Raw genomic sequence first — 26,316 nt, 5'->3', positions numbered from 1 at the left:
TATTTATCCCCTTAAAGATACCCCCTTAAGAGTGACTCCATCAGGTTTTGAAGCCACAAAATGGTACTTTCACACTTGAGCTATCAATACTTTGTGGAGTCTAGGATATAAAACCCGAATGTCTGCTTTATGAATGTTCAAAGGGTATTGAACTTAATAATAACAACAGTTCATACGGTGCTTTTAACCACATGAAGTAGGTGCTATTATTTCCCTTTCACAGCAAAAAAAAATGATGTCTCTGAAATGTGCAAATGACTTGCCCAGAATCGTAGAGCTGGTAAATAGTTTAGACAAAATAAGAACTCTGGTCATCAGAATTAAGATATTATGACAGTTGTGGTGGTGGTTGGTATGAATGTGTGTGTATGGCATAAAAATAGGATGAGAGAAATAGATCTCTAATAAGATAAAGCCGTTGAAGGAGTGAAGTATCTTCTTTTTAATATGTGTTTAGTAAGTATGAAATAAAATGTGTTTACATACAGATTTCTAATATGAATGATAATTCCTAAATTTTACTGAGTACTCACCATGTTCAATTGTATTAACGTACTTAATCCTCATAACAATCTTTTGAGGAGGGGATTATTATTAATATTATCACTGATTTACTGATAAAGACATTGAAGCATAAGAAGCTTAAGAAGCTTGCCCAGGGTTACATTGGGTTGCCCAGTGGTGGAGCTGGGATTCTGACCTAGAAGTCTGGTCTCAGAGCAGTGCTTATAACCATGTATGCATTGCATACTGCCTCTCAGAAGCTGTTGTGTCCCATGAATTACTACTATGAGCTCTATATGTTTTGTGAATGTACACATATATTGAAGCCCAGTTAAATAGATACAAGTAATTGCCGTCAGGATTTAATTTGAATCAGTATTTACTTTCATGACTTAAGAACCAAGAGAATGGGACGATTTTCTTTTGACATGATCCTTGAAGTTCTTCATAAACATCTGCAACATCCAGTCATTTGCTAAGCAGACAGACCCTTGATTTCTCTTTATGAGAAAGCTGTGGACCCTGGAGGCGAGGTGTTATAAAACCGTGTGGCCAATATGGCAACTCTCTGACACTAAGAAAATACTGGGACTTGTTATAAGTCTACTTGTTAGAAAGGCTCAGGTCTCTACCACAATTAACAAAGCAAATACTATCATCCTAACAACATCCTTTTTTTTTTCCTAGAAATGTTTTATTGTTTATACATTTGTGAATTTGATTTCTAATAATTGATATAAATTTTATTTTAGTATTACATCTGTAAAAAATCCATTAAAAAAACTCTTGTCAGTGGATGCAGTTTATGTTATTTTTTGGTTTCCAAAACCAGAATTATAGTCTATTATTTCCTATTAACTTGATGTTTTAAGGGATTTTGAAAAGTAAAGTTTTTTAGAATTTGGGAATGCATTAGCAATGAAACAAAATCCATGTGGCAGAAATATTTTCGTTTAAATGCAATACTCAAACATTCATGTATTTTTTTAGGTTTGAATGTATACTCTTATAACAAAAATGGCCCTTGGGCAAGTGAACAAAAAGGTTTATTGAAAAACTAAATGTGTGTCAAAGTATGGCACAAAGGAAGAAGTTAATTTTGCAGATCTTGTTAAAGATTGTGCTATAGACTGATTTCAGAGAACCAAAGGATGTGGCTGCCTTCGTGGCTCTTGACAGTACCATTCATTGGTCATGATTTTGAAGGTGGAGAAAATTTGTGGTTGAACAGACAGATATAGCTGCACTGGGGTAACCAAAGACTGCCTGAGAGCTCTCCAAACTATCCTAACAGAGCTCCTATATATCACTTGGGGCATCCTCTGAACCCTATCAGCAGAAGGGGCATGTCTCAGAGCCTGATTTGGAGATTATATAGTAAAAGTGTCAATCATTCCACTCCCTATATAGAACTCTCAGAGATTCTCAGGAGCTTAAACCATATGTTATAATCTCCAAGATATACTGTTAAATGAAAATAGACTGATGCAAAAGAGAAGGAGATAAGTGGAAGTACAAAATAAAATATATCTCATATTTGATTTTATATGCATAAATATTTCTGGAAGAAACCAGTAACTGTGCTGTACCCATTGTGGGGGAAGGAGTAACAATTGGTAGATGGGGGACAGAGGTGAGAGGAGAACTTTCATCCTATACCTTTTCATAATTCTTTAATTTTTGAACCATGCAAATTTATTACTCACTCAAAAACTAAGTAAATTGATGAAAATGAAAAAAATACTAAATAAATAAAAGGGGAGGGCTTCCCTGGTGGCGCAGTGGTTAAGAGTCCGCCTGCAAATGCAGGGAACACAGGTTCGTGCCCCGGTCTGGGAGGATCCCACATGCTGTGGAGCAGCTGGGCCTGTGAGCCATGGCCGCTGAGCCTGTGCGTCCGGAGCCTGTGCTCCGCAACGGGAGAGGCCACAACAGTGAGAGGCCCACTTACCGCAAAAAAAAAAAAAAAATGGGGGGGGGAAATTTTGTTTTGTTTATTTCTCCCATATTTAAAATTTTTTTAATTAAAAAAATTTGTTTCAGCTTATTGAAGTATAATTGACAAATGTAAGATATTTAAAGTATACAGTAGGATGATTTGATATACATTATATTTGTGAAAGGATTCCCCCCATGGATTTAATTAACATATCCCTCACCTTATGTATTTCCTTTTTTTTTTTTTTGGTGAGAGCATTGAAATTCTACTCTATTAGCAAATTTCAATTATACAATATAGTGTTATCAATGTAAGTATCCATCAGTGGATGAATGGACAAAGAAAATGTATATATATATACACAGACACACACACACACACAATGGAATATTACTCAGCCTTAATAAAGAAGGAAACCCTGTCATTTGCGACAACATGGATGAACCTGAAGGGCGTTATGCTAAGTGAAATAAGCGAAACAGAGGAAGACAAATATGGCATCGTATCACCTACATGTGGAATCTAAAAAAAAAAACCTCATAGAGACAGAGTGAAAAAGCGGTTGCCAGGGGCTAGGTAGTGGAGGAAACTTGGTAGGGAGAGGTTGGTAAAAGAGTACAAACTTTCAGCTAAAAGAGGGATAATATCTGAGAATCTAATATGTAACATAAGTTTCCCATAGCCAAGATCGGAGGCTTATTTACGAGCTATTTCCTTTATCATATTGCAGCTTCGTCGATATCCTCGTAACATAGAGGAGGAAACCAAATATATTGAACTGATGATTGTGAATGATCATCTCATGGTAGGATTTGCTGAATTTTGTGTTGGTTGAACTTGTCTGTGCCTGGGGTAAAACTAGTGGGTGCAGGAATATGTTTAGAAGAAAGAAGTCTGTAAAGTTGTAAGTTGGAGAAGGTATATGTATAAAGAAACATGTCTGTTACCCAGCAACAACCTGTAAGTAGGAAACACTCTTAGGTAAAGCAATTAACAGTATTTTGTGAGGTTCCAAAAATATTTCTGTGACTCATAATGTTAACTCTTTGGATTCACTTAGTTAATGTAGGGGCTAATATCTTCTCTTACAAAAATTGCAAGGTTAAAAAAAAAAAGGGAAACTTCCGTTTTATATTGAAAAAGTGAAGCAGCAATAATGTGATTCTTTAGTTTGCAATGTACAGCTTTATCCTAATAAATGGAAAGCAATTTTTCTATTTCTGTCTTGCTATGTAGTAAACCATTTGGAAAGGCTTATAAACTTATTTACAAAACAGAAACAGACTCACAGACTTAGAGAATGAACTTATGGTTACCAGGGGAAAAGGGTGCAGGGGAGGGATAGATTGGGAGTTTGGGATTGACATGTACACACTACTATATTTAAAATAGATAACCAACAAGTATCTACTGTATAGCACAGAGAACTCTGCTCAATATTCTGTAATAACCAAAATGGGAAAAGAATTTAAAAAAGAGTAGATACATGTATAGTATAACTGAATCACTTTACTGTACACCCAAAACTAACACAACATTGTTAATCAATATATGCTGCAATATAGAATAACACTTAAAAAAAAATACCTTATATAGCCAAGCAGTGAAGATTTTTAGGATAAAAACCTAGCCAAACTTCCTTTTTTGTTGAGTCAGGTTTTTTTTAATACTCAATTCATGGGCATGTTGTATCAGTTCATGAGCACATTGTATACTCAATTCATGGGCAGAATTTTAAACTAAAAATATTCAGTGATGCACGTTGCTGAATTTTACTTAATTTCAGGTACACATACATTTTAATTTACTTTGAATTACTTATTTGGGGGAAAATGTGTCATTTATTTAAAGATGATTAAACTAATAACATTGATTATTAATTAATAATGATAATTATTATTGAGTGCTTCTTCCTTGTTCAGGGTAGGACTAAGTTCTATCTTCCTACCGATTTGATTTCGTGAATGTTACTTTTTCCTGAGATTTTTACAGAATAAAAATAAGTTGCAAGAACACATATTTTAGACATTTTAGGATATCATAAATTCAGATGTCTGTAAGCATCTGTAGCAGATAATTCAAATAAAGTGAGCCAGGTATAAAACAATAGGGAGGGGTGAGGCCTGTGGCAAAAGAGAAGTCACATGGTCTGCCCAACGGGAGAGTCTGCTTCTCAGCCCTTGCCAGTGATTACCATGTGGGGAATACTAATTTTGAGTGAAGCCAGAAATCATGATATTTCCTGATTTTTAAAACAGCACTGAGGCCAAACCAAAGATATATGTCATTCACATCAAGCCTATAAGCCACCTCCTCGTGACCATTAGGGCTTTCTTCTCTTTACTGAGTAAGTCTTGTGGAACTTTTTATACTTTCAGCATTATTCACATTCAGTTGTTCTGGCTTTCACCCTACCTTTATTTGTATGTCTTTCAATTTATCAACAACTTTCATGTGTTTTATCATTTTGAATTAACAATCTTGTGATAAAAAATAAACTTTTGAAATGGATGGAATGGGTGTTTTCTACTTTACCTCAAAGTGAGGTAAGGCCTCAAACTTTTAGGAGGCCTCAAACTTTTAGGAGCGTTGCCTCAGGCTACGCAGCATCTAAAGAACTAGGTGTCAACTTGCAGTTTTTACAGAAAGCTTTAGAGGCCTTTCAATTACACCGTATTTCCTCTGCTGAGATGAGTGTTTGCTGATGATCTTGAAGCCCTTCACTTGTTTTCTTTTGCTTTCAGTTTAAAAAACATCGGCTTTCAGTGGTACTTACCAATACCTATGCGAAATCTGTGGTGAACCTGGCGGATTTAGTAAGTATGAACCCGATTCAGTACTGCCACAGAGGAAGTTTATCTCCTGATTGCTAATAAATCGGATAATGTTCTTATATTTTCACTGCCCTAAATTGCACTTTAGCCAAGGTGTCCTGTTAAGTCCCTGGTAACTTTGCCATGAACTTTATTGACTTTGATCTCTGGCTGGGAAAATGATAAAAGGAAGTGGTCAGAGTTACAGCTTTATGCCTGAAGTTTTTTATGCCTGTATTTTTGCCTGTATTTTTATGCCTGTATTTATGCCTGTATTTTTATGCCTGTATTTTTCACACTGGAAAAGAAAAGGTTGAGTCGTAGCCCCTAACAAAGATATTCACAGTGTAGTTCTAGCAATGGAGAAACAGTTGTGCCTCTTCAAAAGAGTGCCTGGTGCCGTGGGAAAGTTGCAACTAAATAATTCTACTGAAACTACTTTCCAAATCTTCCCAACAAGGCAATGCCAGTACCTTCCCCATGAGTTTAATTAGGGCCAGCTAGGGTGTACAGAAATTATCTCCTTCATGAGTGTTCCACTTTTTGCTAGTGTGAATCTTATAGGGTGCCAGAAAATGGACTCTGGGGAAACCTTGAGGAAGGGTGCAAAGATTTGTCAAAAAGCAATATTTTGTTTCTACCAGTACTCTATTCTTTGGTTATGACTTGATAAACAATTGGATTCTCTATTACTCAAGGGAAATGCATGTAAGTTAGAAAAACAATTATCTCCCCTAAAAACAGTGGAATTTCTCACATTTAGCTAAAACTCGAGGAGTTTCCACAAAAGGAGCTTTGTAGTCCTGTTCATAAATCAGTTGATTTTTACCACATGTATCGCTGTGTGTTCATTTTGTTAATATACTAGATATATAAAGACCAACTTAAGACAAGGATAGTATTGGTTGCCATGGAAACCTGGGCGGCTGACAACAAGTTTGCCATATCTGAAAATCCATTGATCACCCTACGTGAATTTATGAAATACAGGAGGGATTTTATCAAAGAGAAAAGTGATGCAGTTCACCTTTTTTCGTACGTAACTTTTGTAATGATTTATTACTTTTTTTTATTCCATGTTGAATACTGTATTACTTGTGGATGAGATGTATTCTTTCTACTGCATAACGCAATTAGGATTTGATGTGGCAGATATATTTGAAAGAAGTTTTAGAGTACAGATTGTTTGAAACTGTCATGAATATTCAATAGATTTAATTCTGAGTTATTTTATTATTGCATGTACATTTCATATAATTTTTTTCAAGAGATTTAATCAGAGCATTTACTGAATGAAAGTACTATTAATTCTCATAAAGAGTATTCTTAACAACAGATTATTATATATTCTTTAAAGTTGCTGTCTTTTAAATGTTAATGTTATCTTTGTTTTTGGTTTAAGGGGAGAGCTTAGTATACCTAGGGTACATTTTATTTTTTATTTTTTCTTACTCTTATGGTTTTTCTGGGGGGTAACCTGCATATTTGATGTAAGAGCAAATCATAAATTGCAACAATTTAAAAACCTACCATCTAAAGCCAGAGCTGTTGAAGAAAGTTACAAATGGAAGTAAAAGAGTATTTTTGAGGTAACTTTTTATTTTACACAATTCCAAATTTACAGAAAAGTTGCAAGAATAATACAAGGAAATACCATATGCCCTTTACCCAGATTCATCAATTGTTAATATTTTATCCCATTTGTTTTATGATTTTCTTCTTTCTATCCTTCTTCCTTCCTTGCATCTATCTATCTATCAGTGTCTTTTTTTGTTTTTTTTCCTGAACTATTTGAGAGTAAGTTGGAGACATTTACTTACTGGGCCTTTACTACTAAATACTTACATATATATTCCCTAAGGATAAAGACATTCTCTTATATAACCACAGTAAACTGTCAAAACCAGAAAATTTAACATTGGTACAATGTTTTTATCTAACCCACTGTCTATATTCAGATTTCACCAACTGTTTCAATAATGTTTTATAGCTACCCCCCAACCCTTGCCCAAATCCAGGATCCAATCCAGGATCACACATTACATTTAATCGTCACGTCTCTTTACTTTCCTTTAATCTGAAATATTTCCTCAGCCTTTCTTTGTCTCTTTTGAGGTTAACATTTTTGAAGAGTATAGGCCAGTTATTTTATAGCATGTTCCTCATTGTGAGAATGTCTGATGTTTTCTCACTATGAGATTCAAGTTATATGCATTTTTGATGGAAATACCACGTAAGTGTACCTCATGTTAGAGATCCTTTTTTCATAGGTATAGTTCTATTTAAGGTATTTATTGATCATGTGGGGAAACATTCCTCAGAAACCTTTTCCTTTGGTTATGCGTGCCAACAATTTTCATATCCCTCCCTTACCTCAGGAGTATATAGTAGAGAAATGTATGTGTATTGAGAAAATAAATGTGGTAACTTAATAATGAGAGGTGCTATGATATGTGGACTGTCAGCAGTAAGCCTTTTTCATTTCCTTTTCTGAAAGGGGAAGTCAATTTGAGAGTAGCCGGAGCGGGGCAGCTTATATTGGTGGGATTTGCTCGTTGCTGAAAGGAGGAGGCGTGAATGAAGTAGGTGTGAACATCTGTAAGATACAAAGTGATATGATGGCTGATGATGTTTTCCTAATATTTAAGGGACAGTTTCTCAGTATTCCACATACTCCAGATATTGTTATTTTATTAACAACCAACATGGTTAGTGCCAGAGGCCAGAATAGGGAAATAAGGAAAGATAATATCGGATAATTCTGTTCATGTTCTACTTAGAATAATTTCCAGGTTTAGCTATATACAGATTAGATAGAGAAAATCTTTACCTTTACCTTTATTGAAAATAAGGCCCTATTTATCATGTTGACTCTTTTTCCAGCGAATTGAGTAATTCCCTGAAGCACTGGGTTACTACTTAAGAACTCAATTGAAAATTGTCTTCCTCAATATTTGGCAAATTTTTGGAGGAAAAAATAGACTAGGTTTTCCAAAGGGTTAACTTCTACCCCTAGGGCACTAAACCTGATGGAAGTGATCTAAAAGAAAAATACCTGAATCTTTGGGAGGCTGCATATCGAAAAAAATATCCCTAGGTCTTTTCAAGTTTCTTGTGGCCAAAGATCGTCACCATTTCCTATGACTCATACCACTGGTTTTCTGAAGCCAAGTTCTATTCAGTTTGGGGATTTTAGGAGTGCTAGTGGACACACAAGGATGAACAAGTTCCAAATAAATTATACATTTATTTTATTTTCTCTTATCTGAAAGACTGGCTTAACTGTGGTACAAGTATTCAGTTTTTCAGGAATGTCACCAGTGAAATTTGGGCTCAAAATTAGATGTAAGTTTCCAAATCTGAAAGTCGATGATTCCCTGGCTTCTAGTCTTCTCTGTAAGACTTAGTCAAACATGGATTTATTTCTTACTACTTCTTCCCAAATGCTTAGTAGTTCAGCACTAGCTATTATGTGTTTAACCTCTGCTAAATAAAATGCTCAGAAATTACTTATTTTCAATTATATTGTGACATTTTCTCTGGCCCATCTTAAATAAAAAATAATTTGCATTTACAAGTATTTTATTTTTGTCTTTCAGTTTGGGAAAACGGATTTAATGGCAGTTACACTTGCCCAGTCGTTAGCCCATAATATTGGTATTATCTCAGACAAAAGAAAGTTAGCAAGCGGTAAGTTTAAGTACATGTGTGGTTTAGTTGTATTTAAAGTAGACTATCTGAAAAATATTTTAGAGAATGAAATTCTTTAATTCAGTTGATAGATCAAAAGAGTTTAAGTGATAATATAAAGATACCCAGGACACAAAATTTTTTTTTTCCAAAAGTAATACAAATGTTAATATTTACATTACAGATGAATTTTCTCCATGTATAATAAACATTTAAAGCCAGGTGATGTTAAATTCACAGTTGAATTTAATCTAAAAAAGGACATAATTTCAGTTTGGTAAATGGTCTGGGCATAAAGGTTTAAGGCATACTGTTGGTTTTTTTTTCTGTATTTTTGTACCATATAAGTCATTTGCTTTTCAGGTTTATTATTTATTGACTATCTCCTGTGCTAGAATGTGAGCTTCCTGAAGAAAGGGCCCTTTATTTTGATTAGTTATGTATCCCAGTGCTAAGAACAGAGCCTGGCACGTAGGAGGTGTTCAAACCAGTGTCGTTGAATGAATAAACTTAGAAGTAAATTGCATTAAGTTCACAAGGTGGGTTATAGAGGTGGGTCTGTGTGACTCCAAAACCCAAGCATTTCCACTAAGCCTATGCTAATATAAGTTATTCATAAGGCATACTACTTTATTACAGTTTATTTAAAACATCTTTTAATATTGCCACAGAGGTAGAATTTGCCTGCCAGGATCAGACCTGATAAAGGGCTTAATACAATATGGGCCTAGTAAAATATGCTAGGTTTAGCATCTATGATGAATATATTTTCCCAAGTAGGTAAAGTTACTTTACCAGGAATGGATAAACACTATATATTTGGAGTAAGTTGATTATAATCATATTTATTGTATTATTTTAGTAATAAATATGATCGTTTATATTAACTACAACTATTACCATTTATGAAGTACCCATTATATAACAGATAATTGAATGCCAGAATTATATACATCTAGATGCTCATCTAATCCTCAAGATAATCCTGCAAGATATTCATTATCAGCTCCCATTTTACAGATAAAGTGACTAGATCTTAAAAGTGTAATGTCTCCAAGATTACACATGTATTAAGTGGCATACCCAGATTTTGAACCTAGGTATTTCTGATTCTGAGGACCTTTTGCTTAACCAATATACTCTACTGCCTTCTACCAGAAGCCTTGGGTGCAGAGGTTTTAAAAATGGATGAGAAATTGTTAGAATTCCAATAAAGGCTTATGAAACCAGAATCCTGTAGTGGTACATCACTATTTCATTGGTATTTGATTGTTAAGCCATTTTAAGTGAGTGCTTTACAAATATGGCCACTTGTTAAAATATGAAAAGATTTTATTTTAGTAAAAATGATATAAGCTCGATAGGGTCAAAGTACAATAGATTTTTGTTGCTATGCTTTACATAAAACAGAACATATACTTTTTAAAATAGTAACTACTCTAATGCATCTGTTTTCACTTTGTAACAAGGCATGTGTATTCATTTTCTCTTAGGTGAGTGTAAATGTGAGGACACGTGGTCTGGATGCATAATGGGAGACACTGGGTGAGCCACTTCTATTTAAAAATAACTCACTGTTCCTTTCTCTGCTGTGCTGTTGTCTTCTTAGGAGGATGACACTCAATAACTTAGTGCCTGGAACCTTACCACAGGCATTTAAAATTGGAAGTAGATATTCTCAGTGGCTCTGTAGGGAATATATTTTCACGAAATAGTCTCTTATTTATGAAAACAATTGCTGTTCTTTAAGCTAGTAGGTCAAAGTTTTTTTTTCGGCTGGGGGAATTTGAAATGTGGTGAGTCAGGGGCATGCAGGATATATGATTCCACCAACTTCAGGTAAATATAATAATTGTTTTAAAGCATTTCTCTCTTTTTTAAAAAATTTATTGAAGTATAGTTGATTTACAGTGTTGCATTAAGTTCTACTGTACAGCAAAGTGATTCAGGTATACGTACATATATACATTCTTTTTCATATTTTTTCCATTGTGGTTTATTACAGGATATTGAATCTAGTTCTCTTTGCTATACAGTAGGACCTTGTTCTTTATCCATTCTATATATAATAGTTTGCATCTGCTAATCCCAAACTCCCAATCCATCCCTCCCCCCGGCAACCCCAAGTCTGTTCTCTATGTCTGTGAGTCTGTTTCTGTTTTGTAGATAAGTTCATTTGTGTCATATTTTAGATTCCACATATAAGTGGTATTATATGGTATTTGTCTGTATCTTTCTGACTTACTTCACTCAGAATGATAATCTCTAGTTGCATCCATGTTGCGGCAAATGGCATTATTTCGTTCTTTTTAATGGCTGAGTAGTATTCCATTGTATATATTACCACATCTTCTTTATCCATTCATCTGTTGATGGACATTTAGGTTGTTTCCATGTCTTGGCTATTGTAAATAGTGCTGCTGTGAACATTGGGGTGCATGTATCTTTTTGAATTATAGTTTTGTCTGGATATATGCCTAGGAGTGGAATTGCTGGATCATACGGTAATTCTATTTTTAGTTTATTGAGGAACCTCCATAATGTTTTCCAGAGTGGCTGCACCCATCAACAGTGTAGGAGGGTTCCCTTTTCTCCACACCCTCTCCAGCATTTGTTATTCGTAAATTTTTTAAAGATGGCCATTTTGACCAGTGTGAGGTGGTACCTTGTTGTAGTTTGATCAAAGACTTTTTAGCCTTGAATTTAGTCTGGAAATGTAAGAAATGAGCAACAACTTTGTTCTTGAAGGCTTACTTTCTAATTCCCTTTCCTTTTATCTTCTTCTATTCTAATTAAATGAGTTATAAACAGAAGTGTGTCTCAAAAGCAAAAACAAGAAGAGAGCCCTGATGAGTAGTTTTCTCAGATTTCCAGCAGCCTTCTACCTTATGTAGAAGCCTATGGTGTAAGTGCTCCCACAGTGGCTGATTTCAAGCTACCTGTGTGAATTAAGAGTGGGAAGTGGTGTGCTCAGTCCATTTCCTAAGAAAAGTTTTCATTTTTATACTGGCATACCCTTGACACACTATCAGGCATCAATCTTTTATTCTTTCTAAATAAATTTTACAGCCATCCCTTTCATGCCCAGCTTATCATTACCACCTTACTTTAAACTTTTATTATCTTGTGCTGTTATGATTTTGATAACATTCCAGCTACTTACACAGCTTTCAGGCTCCCTCTCTCCCCTCCTGAACTCCACTTCCATCATAATTGAAAGGTATAAAGAATAAAAGAGTATACACTTGTATACGATCACCTAGATAAAAACAAAACAAGACACTGTCTGCACCGTTAAATCCCCCTGTGTTCTGTCTTATCGGTTCCCAACCCCGGCTAAGGTAACCACCATCTTGAATTTGGTTTATATCATTCACAGGTCAAATTTGGTTTACATCATTCACAGGTCAAATTTGGTCTATATCATTCACAGGTCCTTTTTTATACTTTTACTGTATATGTGTGTGTGTGTTGGAGTAATACATAGCATGGCGTTGCATGTTTTCAGTTTATATGAAAGGCGTCATACTATATTTATTTTTCTGTGACTTACTTTCTTGATCAGCTTTATGTTTGTGGGGTTCATCCATGCTGATGTACATATATATATATATATATATATATATATATATATATATACAGCTCTAGTTCATTGAATGTGTACAGCACAATTTCTCCATTCTTCTTTTAATGCACATGAATTTTTATGTCAAACAGACGAATCATGTCATTTTCCTGCTCAGAACTTTTGTGTCTCCGTTGTGTAAAGAATAAGGTTCACATTCCTTCCTTCAGTATTTAGAGGTCCATAATCTTTCTTCATACTCATTTGCAATCTCATTTTCTACTACTATTTATGCAGTTTGTTTACCATAATTGTATATGGGTTTCCACCTTTTCTGATTTGTTAACCGTAATCCTACATGGATGTTCAGCCTCTGAAAAATATGCTCATCATAATTGTACATGAATTTCCAGCTTCTTTTGATTTCTTTAATATATTCTCTTCATCTGGAATTCTCAGTTTTTTTTCTATCTAACCACATTTTTAACCACTTGAGATTTATTATAATTTTTAACTCCTGCATTATAATTTGATTCTGTATGTCTTTGTTTCCTCTCACCAATTAAAATTTGTAAATTTTTTAGGATTATATATTGCACTAATTTTTATTTTTGTCAGACCTCACACCATACTCTCTTGTACAGACTTGTTTTTCAATAAATATGTATTGATTGCATTTGAAATGTGAACTCCCAGCATATGCATGACAAGAAGAATAGATGATGGAGGGAATATACATGCAAATATTTTTCAAAATATCTTTGGACTTTTTGTGTTTAAAATATTTTTCAAAATATCTTTGGACTGGGCTTCCCTGGTGGCGCAGTGGTTGAGAGTCCGCCTGCCGATGCAGGGGACACGGTTTCGTGCCCCGGTCCGGGAAGATCCCACATGCCGTGGAGCAGCTGGGCCCGTGAGCCATGGCCGCTGAGCCTGCGCGTCCGGAGCCTGTGCTCCGCAAGGGGAGAGGCCACAGCAGTGAGAGGCCCGCGTACCGCAAAAAAAAAAAAAAAAAAAAAAAAAAAAAAATCTTTGGACTTTTTGCTTAGTATTAAGAAGAAATGATAAAAGTCTTTGTAGTTGTAATTTTCTAACAATTACTAAATTCCATGCTAGAGGTTCTTGTTTTTTAATCTTGTCTGATTATTCTGATTAACTAAAAGAATTATACAGACAATCTGCTTAGCACTAACCATAATATGCAGCAAAATCAATGGCTACACTTGAATATGCGTAGCTCTTTGCATTGGAACTCCTTACATCAAATAGCTGCATACAAGAGAAAAGCTCTTTACATAAAACATTGTCTGGTATGATGCCAGATATGATTTGATCTGTGCCAAACATCACCTATCAGCACTAATTATGGACATATATTTCCCATGGGTAAATTCCCTCCCATTTCTACTTTCCGAAGTTCCTCTGTATTGTTAAATGTTGGAAAGCATTGTTGAAATGAAGACTGTCGGTCCTATTTAAAGGTATAAGAATTAAAAATGTAAGAATGCATTGAATAGATTTGTTACCCTGCAAAAAAGAAGCTTTGGGGCCAAGCTTAGGGAGAGAAATGGTATCTGCTTTCAGGTATTGGAAGGGCCATGGTATGGTAAAGAATTAGTCTCATTGATATAGTTAGCAATACAGGACTGTGTGCGGCAGTTATAGGAAGTCAGATGTGGCATAGGGAAGGTAAGTGCAATGTACAGATTTCAACTCTTCATGTGTAAAAAGAGCTTCCCTATCTGGGAAGAGTTTCTTGTCACTACTGGAGAGCAGACTGAGCTCCCAGCTGTGTAGTGGGCAGGAGGCTGGGCTAACCTGAACCCCCTGATGGTGCCTTTGCAGGGCAGGGGCTGAACTAGACTTTGACTTCTAAGGGTCCAACACTGAAAATCAGTGACTTTCTTCTATAGCAGTAGAGAACCACCTCCGATTTTGACCAGTAGAATAAAGAGGGAACTTGAAGAAATTCCTGTTTAAATTCCATAATCCTGACAGGGATATATACAATGGATTATAGATAAGGCGATAAAAACATTGGCTGAAGTGTAGGCACTGAAAAGCAAAAAGGAAGTAATATATATAAGAAAATTTTAAAATAATAAAGTTTATGACTTATTAGGAAAATGAAGCAAAGGAAGTAAAGTAGTTCAGACAGTTTAAACCCAAGACAACTTTATTTGGAGAGTTTGGCATGAAATACTTGGTAAATGAGTTTAGGGTAAATAATCGTAAATTCCATTAGTCAGTTCACTTAAGCGTTAATCGTTATGCTAGGAAGAAGTAGGCATATAAACGGACAGGCTAGTGGGAGAGACTTTCCATTCTTATCTTAATTGTGTTTTCACTTTTATACAAAGCTCAATGTAAAATAATTTTTGAAAAATACAGAAAATAAAATTTGTATCACCTCTTTTCTCACCATTGGGTGACAACTGTGGTTAATGTTAAAATACTGCTGCTTAAATCTAGCAGTTTTGGGACTTTGCTAGCGGTCCAGTGGTTAGGACTCTGTGCTTCCACTGTACAGGGCATGGGTTCGATCCCTGGTCAGGAACTAAGATCCTGCATGCCGTGTGGCGTGGCTAAAAAATAAAATAAAATAAATCCAGTAGTTTTTTCTCTTTACATGTTTACTGTTTTATAAAATTTGGATTATGTTGCATATAACAGTTTATTCATTTTTTACTTAACATTATATATAGTCAGCATTTTTCTGAGCCTTCATTCTTTAACACTACCATGAATACTAATAAGTACATGGTATTCTATTTTATTAATATATCACAGTTAACAGTTTTCTACTGTTGAACATTTAGATTATTTTCATGTTATTTGCTACTATAAATTGTGCCACCATAAATATCTTTATTCAGACATCTCTGCACACATAGCAAATCAACTCCTCAAGAAAAATTTCTGAGAGTAAAATTACTAGATTTAAGGATATTTCACATTCTGAAGATTCTTAATGCATGGTTCCAAATTGCTCTACCGCGAGGTTTCTTTTTTCTATTGACCCTTGATTATTTTGGGGGGGTATAATTTTTTTTTTTTTTTTTTTTTTTTTTTGTATTTTGAAGCAGTCTGAAACTTGAGGAGTTAGAAGAATAGTTACAAAGAACCTTTCTGTCTCTGAATTGCAAGTTTTTACATGGTGCCTATCACCTCCAAACACCTAACTTTATGTGCCTTTCTGCAAACAAAGGCATCTTCCTATAGGACCACAATACCACCAAGAAAATCATCTAATTCTTATCCCTCATTCAAGATCAGCCCTGTGTTTCTTCCATGTCATTTTAGCAAACGCTTCAGAATCAGGCATCACAGTCAGTTTTTGTTCTCTTCAATCTGGAATAATTCCTCAGTCTTTCTTTGACTGTCATGGCTTTGACACATTCGGAGATTATAGGTCAGTTATTTTGCAGAATGCCCTGCAGTTTGGGTTCCAGCCCAGGTTTAATATTTAGGAAAGACTCATTGTGAAATAAATTATTTCTAACTCTCTTTGATGGAAATTACAGGTACTATAGGTGTGTTTCCTTTGAATGGATATGCAGATAATGAGCAAACCGTAGTTACTATTAACCACCTAATGAAGAATTTAGAAAACTGCTTATTGAATAAACTCTTACGGATTGAATGCAAATGTTATACATAAGTGGAATTTATTATTTATTTATTCTTTTTTTGTTTTTTAGGAATAATGTACAATGTTAACAGTGTTCAGTTTTAAGACTAATCTACAAACAAGGGAGACTAAAATTGTACCCAGCTATTGCTTTTCTTCTCTTTTATAGCTATTATCTTCCTAAAAAGTTCACCCAGTGTAATATTGAAGAGTATCATGACTTCCTGAATAGTGGAGGTGGTGCCTGCCTTTTCAACAAACCTTCTAAGGTAATAAGTGTGATCAGAGTTATTAGTTATTAATCTTTCTAAAGTATTGTAAACACAGATTTTCATTCATTGTGTCTTATAGAAGAAAGCTTTTCAACTAGCTTATATACACACATTCTAGATACACTAAATATCTACATTTCTAAGTTGAATTAATCTTGGGCATTTGGGGTTATTCTGATGGGAATAAAAAGCAGGTAGAAATTAGTTTTGCTTTCTGAAAAATGTCCATTTTCTTTTTATATGGCCAAATGAGGATTCAGGGTTAGCTTACAAAAATGGTTTCACTTTGCCTTTCTTTTTCATGTTCTTGATACATTCCCCCTCCCCTGCCTTTGGATACCGAATCACAATTCATACTGGTAGAAAAGGACGCCTGTCTCCCCTCTTTACTCCCCACCACTGCCTTTCAGAATGAGCAGTATGATCAAAATTACAATACTTCTCAATATAAAAACTATCAAAATTACAACACTTCTCAATATAAAAACTAAGTCTGCTAAAAAGGAGAAGGTCTGTACTTGAGACTGTCAGAGGCTTTCATAGCTTGCTGAGCATCCTCTGGTTACTGACTAGAAAACAGGTCTTCATCATACATTTGGAAGACTTCCCATGTTAAAGAAGAGTGTTTTATCCTCAGTAATTATGTGAACTATGAAGTGCTTCCCTACATCACAGTGATACGTGGCATTGCCTTTGTAATCATTTACCTGGTTTCATTCTCTGTTTACTCCAGTGAAATTTAGGAAATTTCATACTGCACTGAAAAGCAAATTGACAATTTTAAGACTCTTTCCAAAAGCTTCAGAAGGGATATTGGAACTAAATTCCTGCTTCTATAAATGAAAAACAATTCAAGTCTTTTAACCAAACTAATTGATTATTCTGAGCCCAGAGTAAGAGAATAACTGTGTTTTTTCAGCTGGAGAGTTTTAGTTTTGGCTTTCAAAGCTGCCTCAGTCATTATGATCCTTTCAACTAAAAATGAAATCTAGAGATGAGTTGATTCTTTTGTAGGAGAGGAGAGAGTATTTGAAATTAGGTGGGGACTTTTGTTGTTGCTTTCTTGATTTTTTTGTTTGTTTGTTTGCTTGTTTTTTCCTTCTAGTTGGTTAAGAAAGTGTGTGTGTGTGCGTGCATGCATGTGGGTGTGTACTCACTTCCATTCTATAATATGTAAACTTGTATTAACTTTTGAATGAATATTATATATCTGGAACATAGCAGCTATTTACTATTTACTAGTTTTACCTATCACCATAAGATAAATTATACTCAAAAGATAATAAAATCAGCAGAAAGTTAAAAAATATAAAAGTCTCAAAATATACTCTTGTACAGGCCAAAAACTGCTTCCATCTCTGGGGCAAATTATTATTGCTGTTCTCTGCAGAGCTATCTTAATAGGAAGAGTTGTATTTTATATTAAATAAATCAGTAGATTTATTAATTTTTGTGATGTTTTCCTTATTGTCCATGAAAAAACTTTGTTTCACAAGGAAATAACAGTTAATAAAGGGCTTTTCGCAGGTAATTGAACTTGATCCTCATAACAATTCATTAAGTAGATGGGAAGCCAATATTATTATTATTCCTGTCTTAAATACGAAAACACTTGGGCTCTGAGATGGCAAGCCATTTGCGCAAGATAAGTAGCTGAGCCACAATTTGAATCCAGATGTCTGACTCCAAATCCCTTGCGTCCTGTTTGAAATGAAATTTCAGGAGTCCATCTGGCTTGGTTTTAGTCAATGCCAAGATCATCTTTTATTTTGATGACACTTATCAGACCCTGCTTGATAGGTATGTTATATATGAAAATATGATTAAATATGAAATGGAAACAATATTAGACACTATGTTCTAAAGTTTCCAGTTCTAAAATTCTGAAGTCATACTTTGCAGTTTAGGAAAATAAAAATATATTTTGGAATGACTGACAGATAGGCCAGAAGTGTAGGTGTGGCACTTGTGGTCTCTCGTAAGGTCTTTGATGTTGATTTTTCTGCATTTTAGTGCCCTTTTTGGTTTTCATTCCACAGCTTCTTGATCCTCCTGAGTGTGGCAATGGCTTCATTGAAACTGGAGAGGAGTGTGACTGTGGGACCCCGGCAGTAAGTCTCTGGGTGTTGGGATGATTTCTTTAGGTTGTTCGGGGTTATTCCAGGTTCACACACTGAAACATGAAGAGCAAGTGTTATGCCTAGAAATTTCATAAGATTTGTGGAAGAAAGATGCTTACTTTGAGGCTGTACATTGGTTTTAGAAAATATCCTGGTACTTTCAGGAAAATGACACCATTCTCTGACGTTTTGCAAATGTTTATATTCCTTAGGAATGTGTCCTTGAAGGAGCAGAGTGTTGTAAGAAATGCACCTTGACTCAAGACTCCCAGTGCAGTGATGGTCTTTGTTGTAAAAAGTGCAAGGTAAATAAATGTTGAGTAATAACCAGCTGAAAGAAAAGAGGACATATTTGATTAAATTGTTAAGGCTAGGTAAATATAACCAAATAACAATAGTAAGACCTAACATTTGTTGAGTGACTAAGTGCCAGGTGCTTTACAGGAGCCTCACAAACTTTGTCAGGAGTAGTTACTATTTTTATTCCCATCTAACAGATGAGAACACAGAAGCTTGTAGTGATGAAGTAGTTTTCCCTGGGTCTTATACCAAATCAGGAGCTAGGGCCTGAATGTTTGTAATCCCCAGAGTTTGTCCTCTCTCTACTGCCTCTCTGAGGAGCATGCACATTAAATGAAACCATTTAATGTGCTATCATATATATGTAATAACAATAATAAAAATCAAATGTAATATAATTTAAATGAAACTATTTTTTGAATGATGTGTTTCCTTTATTGTAAAGCCAAGTGGATATTCAATAGATCCTTCCCTTCTTGGTGCTCAGCTTGGTATTTCTCTTGCATTAGCTGTTGAGGGAACAAAAGAAATCCCTTTAGACATTAAAACACCTTTCATGTGTTGTGCATGAGAGTTTAATGCATCGTTATCCACCTTGTCTGTTTTCATCCTCCCAACAGTATCCTATACCTGCCCCCAAATATTTAAGCCTCTCCATCAAGACTACAGTTACTTGGGGCTTACCTTGCTCAAAGAAATCTATCTTTTTTCTCTTCTCATATAAAATCTGGTACAATATTCTACATTATTTCTGAGGTTCAATATCTCCCTCTCCCTCAGGTCTGTACATTTTATGGAGGCAGAGCCAGGCACTTACACTGTAATTGGTACAGGTCTTCAGTAAATAATTGTTGAATGAATGAATAAATATGCACAGCACTCTCTTACTGATTATTTGCTGATTGACTAACTTTAATGAGTTACGAGAGGGTGAAATATGAACCTATCTATTAAATACCCTACTGTGTGCCAGAAACTGTACTAAGCACTTTCAAATTATGTCATCCTATTATCCAGGTTTCATAACCCTGGCACTGTTGACATTTTGGGCCAGATAGTTCTTCATTGTGAGGGTGTGTCTTATGTCTTGTAGGATATTTAGCAACATCCCTGACTTCTACCTACTAGTTGCCAGCAGCATCCTTCCAAATCATGACACCGCAATGTCTTCAGACATTGCCAAATGTCCTCTTGTTGAGACTGCTGTCTTAGATAATGCTCATGGCTACACTTTGGGATGGGCATTATTATCCAGATTTTTCCAATAAGCAGTGCCAGTCTCCAGGAAGTGAAATAACCTGCATAGGCTCCCTCAGCAGTAAGGAATAAATGTGCAGTTACATCCCACATTTGCTGGCAGCAATTTCTGTTGTTTCCACGTTACCACTGTGTCTCTGGCAGCGTTTTAATAGAAGCAAAGCGCAGGCAGAGATCTCTGAAAGCGCTCTCTAAAAAAGGAAGATTAAACCAAATGTTAAACAGACATTCTTTCATTTTGGCTACCTCAACTGTTTATTCTCTCAGTTCCACCAACTGCTTTCCAGGGATCCCCAATCATTTATTTTAATTCTCAGTATTTTAAGTCTGCCCATCCATAAAATGCATTTAATTATGCCATTTTTTCTTGGATTTCTACAGTTAGACTCTTTGTGATATAATCATTGACAGGAACAAGTACAAAATAATAAAATTAAAATATACAATAAAATGGCAGGGTTAACTATCCCAGAATATAAGTTACAACTTTACCAGTCAAGTAAGATCTCTTCTGCCAGTTTCTCTACACCACACCCCAACCCTCGTCCCTAAAGGAGTCAGGCAGAAGAGTGAATGGAAAGGAGGGAACGGAAGAACAAGATGAGAAATCATATGTATCTGTTTTCTTCTGGATGTATTTATAATAATGTATCTGTAAGTCAGAGTTGGCAAACACTTTCTGTAAAGGGCCAGATAGCTAAAAGTTTAGGCTTTGTGGGTTATAAGGTCTCTGTTTCAGTTACTCAACTCTTTCTTTGAAAGCAGCCATCGAAAATACAGAAGTAAATGGGTGTGGCAGTGTTCCAATAAAACTTTATGTATAAAAACAGGTAGCCGGGCTTCCCTGGTGGCGCAGTGGTTGAGAGTCCGCCTGCCGATGCAGGGGACACGGGTTCGTGCCCTGGTCCGGGAAGATCCCACGTGCCGTGGAGCAGCTGGGCCCGTGAGCCATGGCCGCTGAACCTGCGCGTCCGGAGCCTGTGCTCCGCAACGGGAGAGGCCACAACAGTGAGAGGCCCACGTAGCGCAAAAAACAAACAAACAAATAAAAAACAAAAAAAAAAAAACAGGTAGCCAACCAAAGTTTGTCCTCAAGCCATAATTTGGGGACTCATTGGTTATTTACTTCTTTACTCTTTTTCTCCTTTTATTTGTATGTAAATTCCAAGAGGGCAGGGATTTGGGTTGATTTATTTACTGCTTTATCCCAGCACTTAGAACAAGTTCTCCTTTACTATGCTTTCTTTCAGAGGTTTCCTGACAGTTCTTGAACATTTACACTCTCACATAAACTCTACCTTAAATCTGCTCGAACTTCTACCTCAGAGGTTCTAGAATTGTAGCTTGCACCAGTCCCAAGGAGGAAGAGAACCAGAGTTTATGAAATTAACTTATCTTGCTTATTTCCTTATTTTTATGGCTTATGTACTCCCACAGAAATGTAAGTTCCTTGCCAGCAGGATTCTTGTGTTTTCTTCTCCACTGAGTCTCCAGTGGCTAGAGAGTCCCTAGCACATTTTAAGTGCCTAGCAAACATTTGGTGAATGAATGAATGAACACAAGTTTTGTTCTGATCTTCTGAAAAATGTCTGTTGAACTCCTCCTTGCAGTTGGCAGTGTGCTGCTCATGTTCTATGGACAGCAGGAAACTGAAATGCCTGGAGGGTCGTGAACACGGGAGAGAAGATGAAAGTTGTATGTGTGTGTGTGTATGGATGGGTGGGGAGGGGTCCCGAATACTGTGTATGTTTATGTGAGCAGAGATAAAAGCATGGAAGGATCCCTCCCCAAATAGTAACGTTTTGGAGCAGGAAAGAGAGTGGGATTAAAGAGGGAAGGAGAAGGATGATAATTTTATAGATCTCTTTGTTTTGTTATAATGAATACTCTTGCAATTTATGAATCCAACAAGTATAAAATTTAGTTGTACAACTCCCACACTTACAAAAAATACTTGAGTTGAAAACAGACAAAAAAACTCTCATACACAAATACAAATAATAGAAACATTAAAAAAGGAATAAAAGACCAAGCTATAGATCTGTATAAAAATTAGGCAGGAGAGAAGATGGTAAAGGAAAGCATGGGAGGAAACAGCTTTGCCAGAAAATCTAACTTTTACAATTCAGTCCAAAATGTAACTTCCAAATTCTTGGCTGATGAGGTAAAAAAGAAAAATATGATAAAGGTGCCAGTAAGAATGAAGGGTAAAGTGTAAATCCAAAAGCTCTTTGGAAGGAAGAATTACTAGAACTTGGACTGACTGTCCTTCTGGTACAGATGTACCATCAAGCACATCCTATTTTAACAAGATCTTGTAAGGCTTATGTGTGATGACTATGCAAATTACTTTATATGTGAGAAACTCTGAGAACAATTAAGTTGACATTTCATGCAGTAACTGTGGTTTTCACAGATTTCCATCTTAAACTAGTTTAAGCTATTCCTATCCAAAAAAATATTCATTTCTCTTTTTTTAAAGATGATACTGTGAGAGCTTTTTTCCTTTGACAGCTTTGCACATTGATTTTTGTTCATTTTAGTTTCAGCCTATGGGAACCGTATGCCGTGAAGCAGTAAATGATTGTGATATTCGTGAAACATGCTCAGGAAATTCAAGCCAGGTAATTTACGAATAATTTCTCTAAACCCGATGGGGGAAAAGTAGGAGTATGTTTAGTGTGCTGACCCCCAGGTGAAATGGAAATGGACAAGATACTCATGTTTCTCTTTCATGTCAACTCTCACCCTCCTTTTATTAATTTTTTGAGAATTGAAGTTTCAGTAATCAAAGCTTGAGCAGATGTTCGGCGTGATTTTGTCTTAATGTTGAACTAATTGAAGACTGTATACATACGTGCCTTAACTATTTTGTTTTTGTTTAAAGTAGAGGGTAAAAGGCATTTGCTTTTTGTCTAGTGAGTGAAGGAGGAATCAAAGAGACTCTTTCCCTTCAGCTGGTTGAAACAGGAGTCAGCCAAGGCAGAGAGACCCACGGGGTATTGGGTTCTGAAAAGGGACCTGTCTTGACTCTTGTTTATCCGACAGAGGTTGCCACTAATAGCTGCTCTTGAGTTTAATATCATTTAGTTGTCAATAGGGAGGATAGGGAAGTTGATAAACTTTGTCAGGGGTTCACAGATTTCAGTGTACATGTATGTAGGCAGTCCTTACTTTGCATATTAGTGCAGGAACACAAATGACCATGCAAGCTGAAACCACGTAAAGTTATTCTAGTAATCAATGGAAAAAGTTACGGTTGTTCTGCGATCTTTAAAAAATGTCAGATGATTAAAAACTCTCTTACTGTTGGTCTTAAATGAATAGGGAAACAAAAAAAAATCCTAACATTTATTTAGCATATTAAATTAAAACAGAAACACTGAAAATTATAGTATTTTATTTCTTTGTTAAAAAACTTACCAAGAGTAGTTTGAGCTGTGCTTACCTTCTCCTGGTCATAAACCTTATGACACTTGGTGAGCATCTTTTCTATGCCTTGTTGAATTGCCACACTCCTTTCTAAGTTTGTATCAGCTTTTGACATTTTATCCTTTGTGCTTTCAATGTCCTGAAATATCTCCAAGAGATGTGAAGTTGTGAATGGGAAGTTTTTGCTGAACAGTGGTATCAACATTCCATTCCCATAGTGATTTTCTTCTATCACACCATTTACATTTGACTTGAATTTCTCTTCCAATGTCATCACTTTTCATTTCTTTGGTGCACTTTCATCTTTGTTGGCCAGTTTCCTCTTGCAATTATTCGATTTTGTAAGATGTCACATGGTATCACCCAGAGAGAGAGAGGTGACAATCTACATTCTCTGTTGTCCGTGCATGAACTGAATGAACAGATGCTCAGCGAGCAATCACCAACAGACTTTGAAAGAAGTGACTAGATGGGTTATTGACTGTGATGGGCATCTCTTGTTTACCTAGTGATCAGTGGACTGAAGAGCTAGTAGCAAAGTTTGTACTTCATGCAATTACTCACAGTTAATCTATTGTGGTAACTGAAATTGGAACTGTGTCCTTGGGGTACTGGTGTTGTTTAACAAAACCACGGTGAGTGAAATTCATGCTCTAGTGTGAGTGAAATTCATGCCAAATGAAGACTGCCCACATCTTTTTTTCTCTAGAGAAGAGGGATTCAGTAGTGGTATATCTACTTTAACCATTAAAAATGCTTTATTTTAAAGGTAGTCATCCTAAGGGATTAAAGATCTTTTGTGTAAAAGTACTTTCCTTTCCTACTATCTAATTAGCATTATGCTTCTAAGCTAACACCTAGTGATGATGGAGATACAGTGAATGGGCTCTGGGAATGAAAGTATATTAGAGCAACTTCTTTGAAATGTGATTATATGATAAGCAGGGATTTTAAAAGAATTCTAAATCCGAAAATGATGTACGTACAAAGATGCTCCTGTTCCGTTGGTTGTAACAGCATAAATTGGAGATAGTTATAACTAAATATTTTAGTACATTGATTATATGGTTTGTTAGCTCAGGGCAATGTGTTACAGCTATCAAGATGATACCTTCAAAAAAGTTTATTATGACGTGAGGAAACTTGTATGATGAAAGTAAAGGGCTGAAACAGAATATAAAACATTATCTATAACTTGATTACACTTATGTTTAAATATATCATATTTTGGGCTTCCCTGGTGGCGCAGTGGTTGATAGTCCGCCTGCCGATGCAGGGGACACGGGTCCGTGCCCCGGTCCGGGAAGATCCCACGTGCCGCGGAGCGGCTGGGCCCGTGAGCCACGGCCGCTGAGCCTGCGCGTCCAGAGCCTGTGCTCCGCAACGGGAGAGGTCACAGCAGTGAGAGGCCCGCGTACCGCAAAAAAAAAAAAAAAAAAAAAAAAAATCACATTGTGTAGAAAATGGTAGAGGAAAAAAATGTACCAAAATATAAAAAATAGTTGTCTTTGGGTGGTAGGAAAGTGAGAGACTTTAATTTTTTCTACTTTTTCACATTTTCTAACTTTTCTCAAATGAGTATGTAATTACTATAATGCTAGAAAAGAGGTATAATAAATTTTAAAATTACACTCTGTTTCTATCCACATAAGAATGCTTTGCAGTCTTTTCTGCAATTGCTACAAGGAAAGAAAAGGGGGTGGGTGGGCTCTAAAGCATGTCTTTTTCTAACATGTCCAGGGTAGACCTTTGCTTGAGAGTCATTTTAAGGGTAAGGGCGATGTTACTTCTCATGGTGAAAAAGAGGAAACCATACCTATGGCTCCATCTGTTGTCATCTTCCTTGCTTTTGTCTTGTGCTCTTGTTTTTCTTGCTCTGAGGAATAGTGTGTCTGTGTCATTGCTGAGTCATTGCTGTCAGTTCTTTTTATTTGTAAATAAGGATTTACAAATCAACTACTTTTGCCTCTGGTAGATCCATATTTTTAGGGGAAAGTGCACCAATTGTTACATTTCCTTTTGATTTCTCTTGATCTTGTTTGTTTTTATTTTCAGATGGTTTGGGAGACTATCCTATATTATCAGACTTTATTTTTAAAATGAAAATATTTATAAAGGGATTAGCTCATCTTGATATTTTGCTGTGCATTTGGTTCATACTTCTGTTTTCTTTTCCTAGTGTGCCCCCAATATTCATAAGATGGATGGTTATTCCTGTGATGGTGTCCAGGTAAGTTACTTCATCTTTACCTAAATGTTTCACGTGTACCAGCGTGAAAGAAATACTGAAGTCTTATCAAAGTAGGAAGATCATATTAAATGTTTTGTAATCAACTCTGAAGATAAAAGGCCTTTATAATACTCATCTACTAGTTTTCCTAGTCATATTTACTTTTTCAGTTATCTGACAGAAGGGGACGTCGTGTCGCTAATGGGTACGCTTTTCCATTTTAGGGAATTTGCTTTGGAGGAAGATGTAAAACCAGGGATAGACAATGCAAATACATCTGGGGGCAAAGTGAGTAAATAGTATGGCTTGATCCTTTTCAAAGTATGGTATCTGGCCCAAAGACATGTGAGCTGGAAATAATTTTTCAACTACTTTATGACTAGGGGATTTTCAAAGCCACTGCAGGTCTTAGCAGGGGCACTTTTGTGGAAATTAGAGAAAAGCACCTTCTTTGAGAAGATAGAGCTCCATACCTCTTGGCTAGCTGGCAGTGTCTTTGGACAGAAAGTGTCTTTGCTGCCAGGCAGGTAAAGTCCACTCTAGTGCACGCAGCTTGGAGAACA

At 35.9% G+C, this 26,316-nt stretch overlaps 1 protein-coding gene across 4 annotated transcripts in view; it reads left to right on the top strand.

Annotated features, from left to right (window-relative positions):
* ADAM22 (ADAM metallopeptidase domain 22) overlaps positions 1-26,316 on the top strand; it is a 244,114-nt gene that overhangs the window by 170,473 nt on the left and 47,325 nt on the right. For all 4 annotated transcript variants that reach the window (XM_073809746.1, XM_073809745.1, XM_073809744.1 and 1 more), the window contains exons 9-20: positions 3,174-3,248; positions 5,188-5,259; positions 6,125-6,291; positions 7,754-7,838; positions 8,856-8,946; positions 10,440-10,491; positions 16,312-16,411; positions 18,454-18,525; positions 18,747-18,839; positions 22,635-22,715; positions 25,703-25,753; positions 25,978-26,041. In XM_073809746.1, coding sequence (XP_073665847.1) covers positions 3,174-3,248; positions 5,188-5,259; positions 6,125-6,291; positions 7,754-7,838; positions 8,856-8,946; positions 10,440-10,491; positions 16,312-16,411; positions 18,454-18,525; positions 18,747-18,839; positions 22,635-22,715; positions 25,703-25,753; positions 25,978-26,041 — 1,003 coding nt within the window. The remainder of the gene's footprint in view (positions 1-3,173; positions 3,249-5,187; positions 5,260-6,124; positions 6,292-7,753; positions 7,839-8,855; positions 8,947-10,439; positions 10,492-16,311; positions 16,412-18,453; positions 18,526-18,746; positions 18,840-22,634; positions 22,716-25,702; positions 25,754-25,977; positions 26,042-26,316) is intronic.

The sequence above is a fragment of the Tursiops truncatus genome, chromosome 9, assembly GCF_011762595.2.
Source record: "Tursiops truncatus isolate mTurTru1 chromosome 9, mTurTru1.mat.Y, whole genome shotgun sequence".
Taxonomy (NCBI): domain Eukaryota; kingdom Metazoa; phylum Chordata; class Mammalia; order Artiodactyla; family Delphinidae; genus Tursiops; species Tursiops truncatus.
The sequence above is the reverse complement of the archived record's forward strand: the minus strand, read 5'-3'. Positions and strand labels throughout refer to the sequence as shown.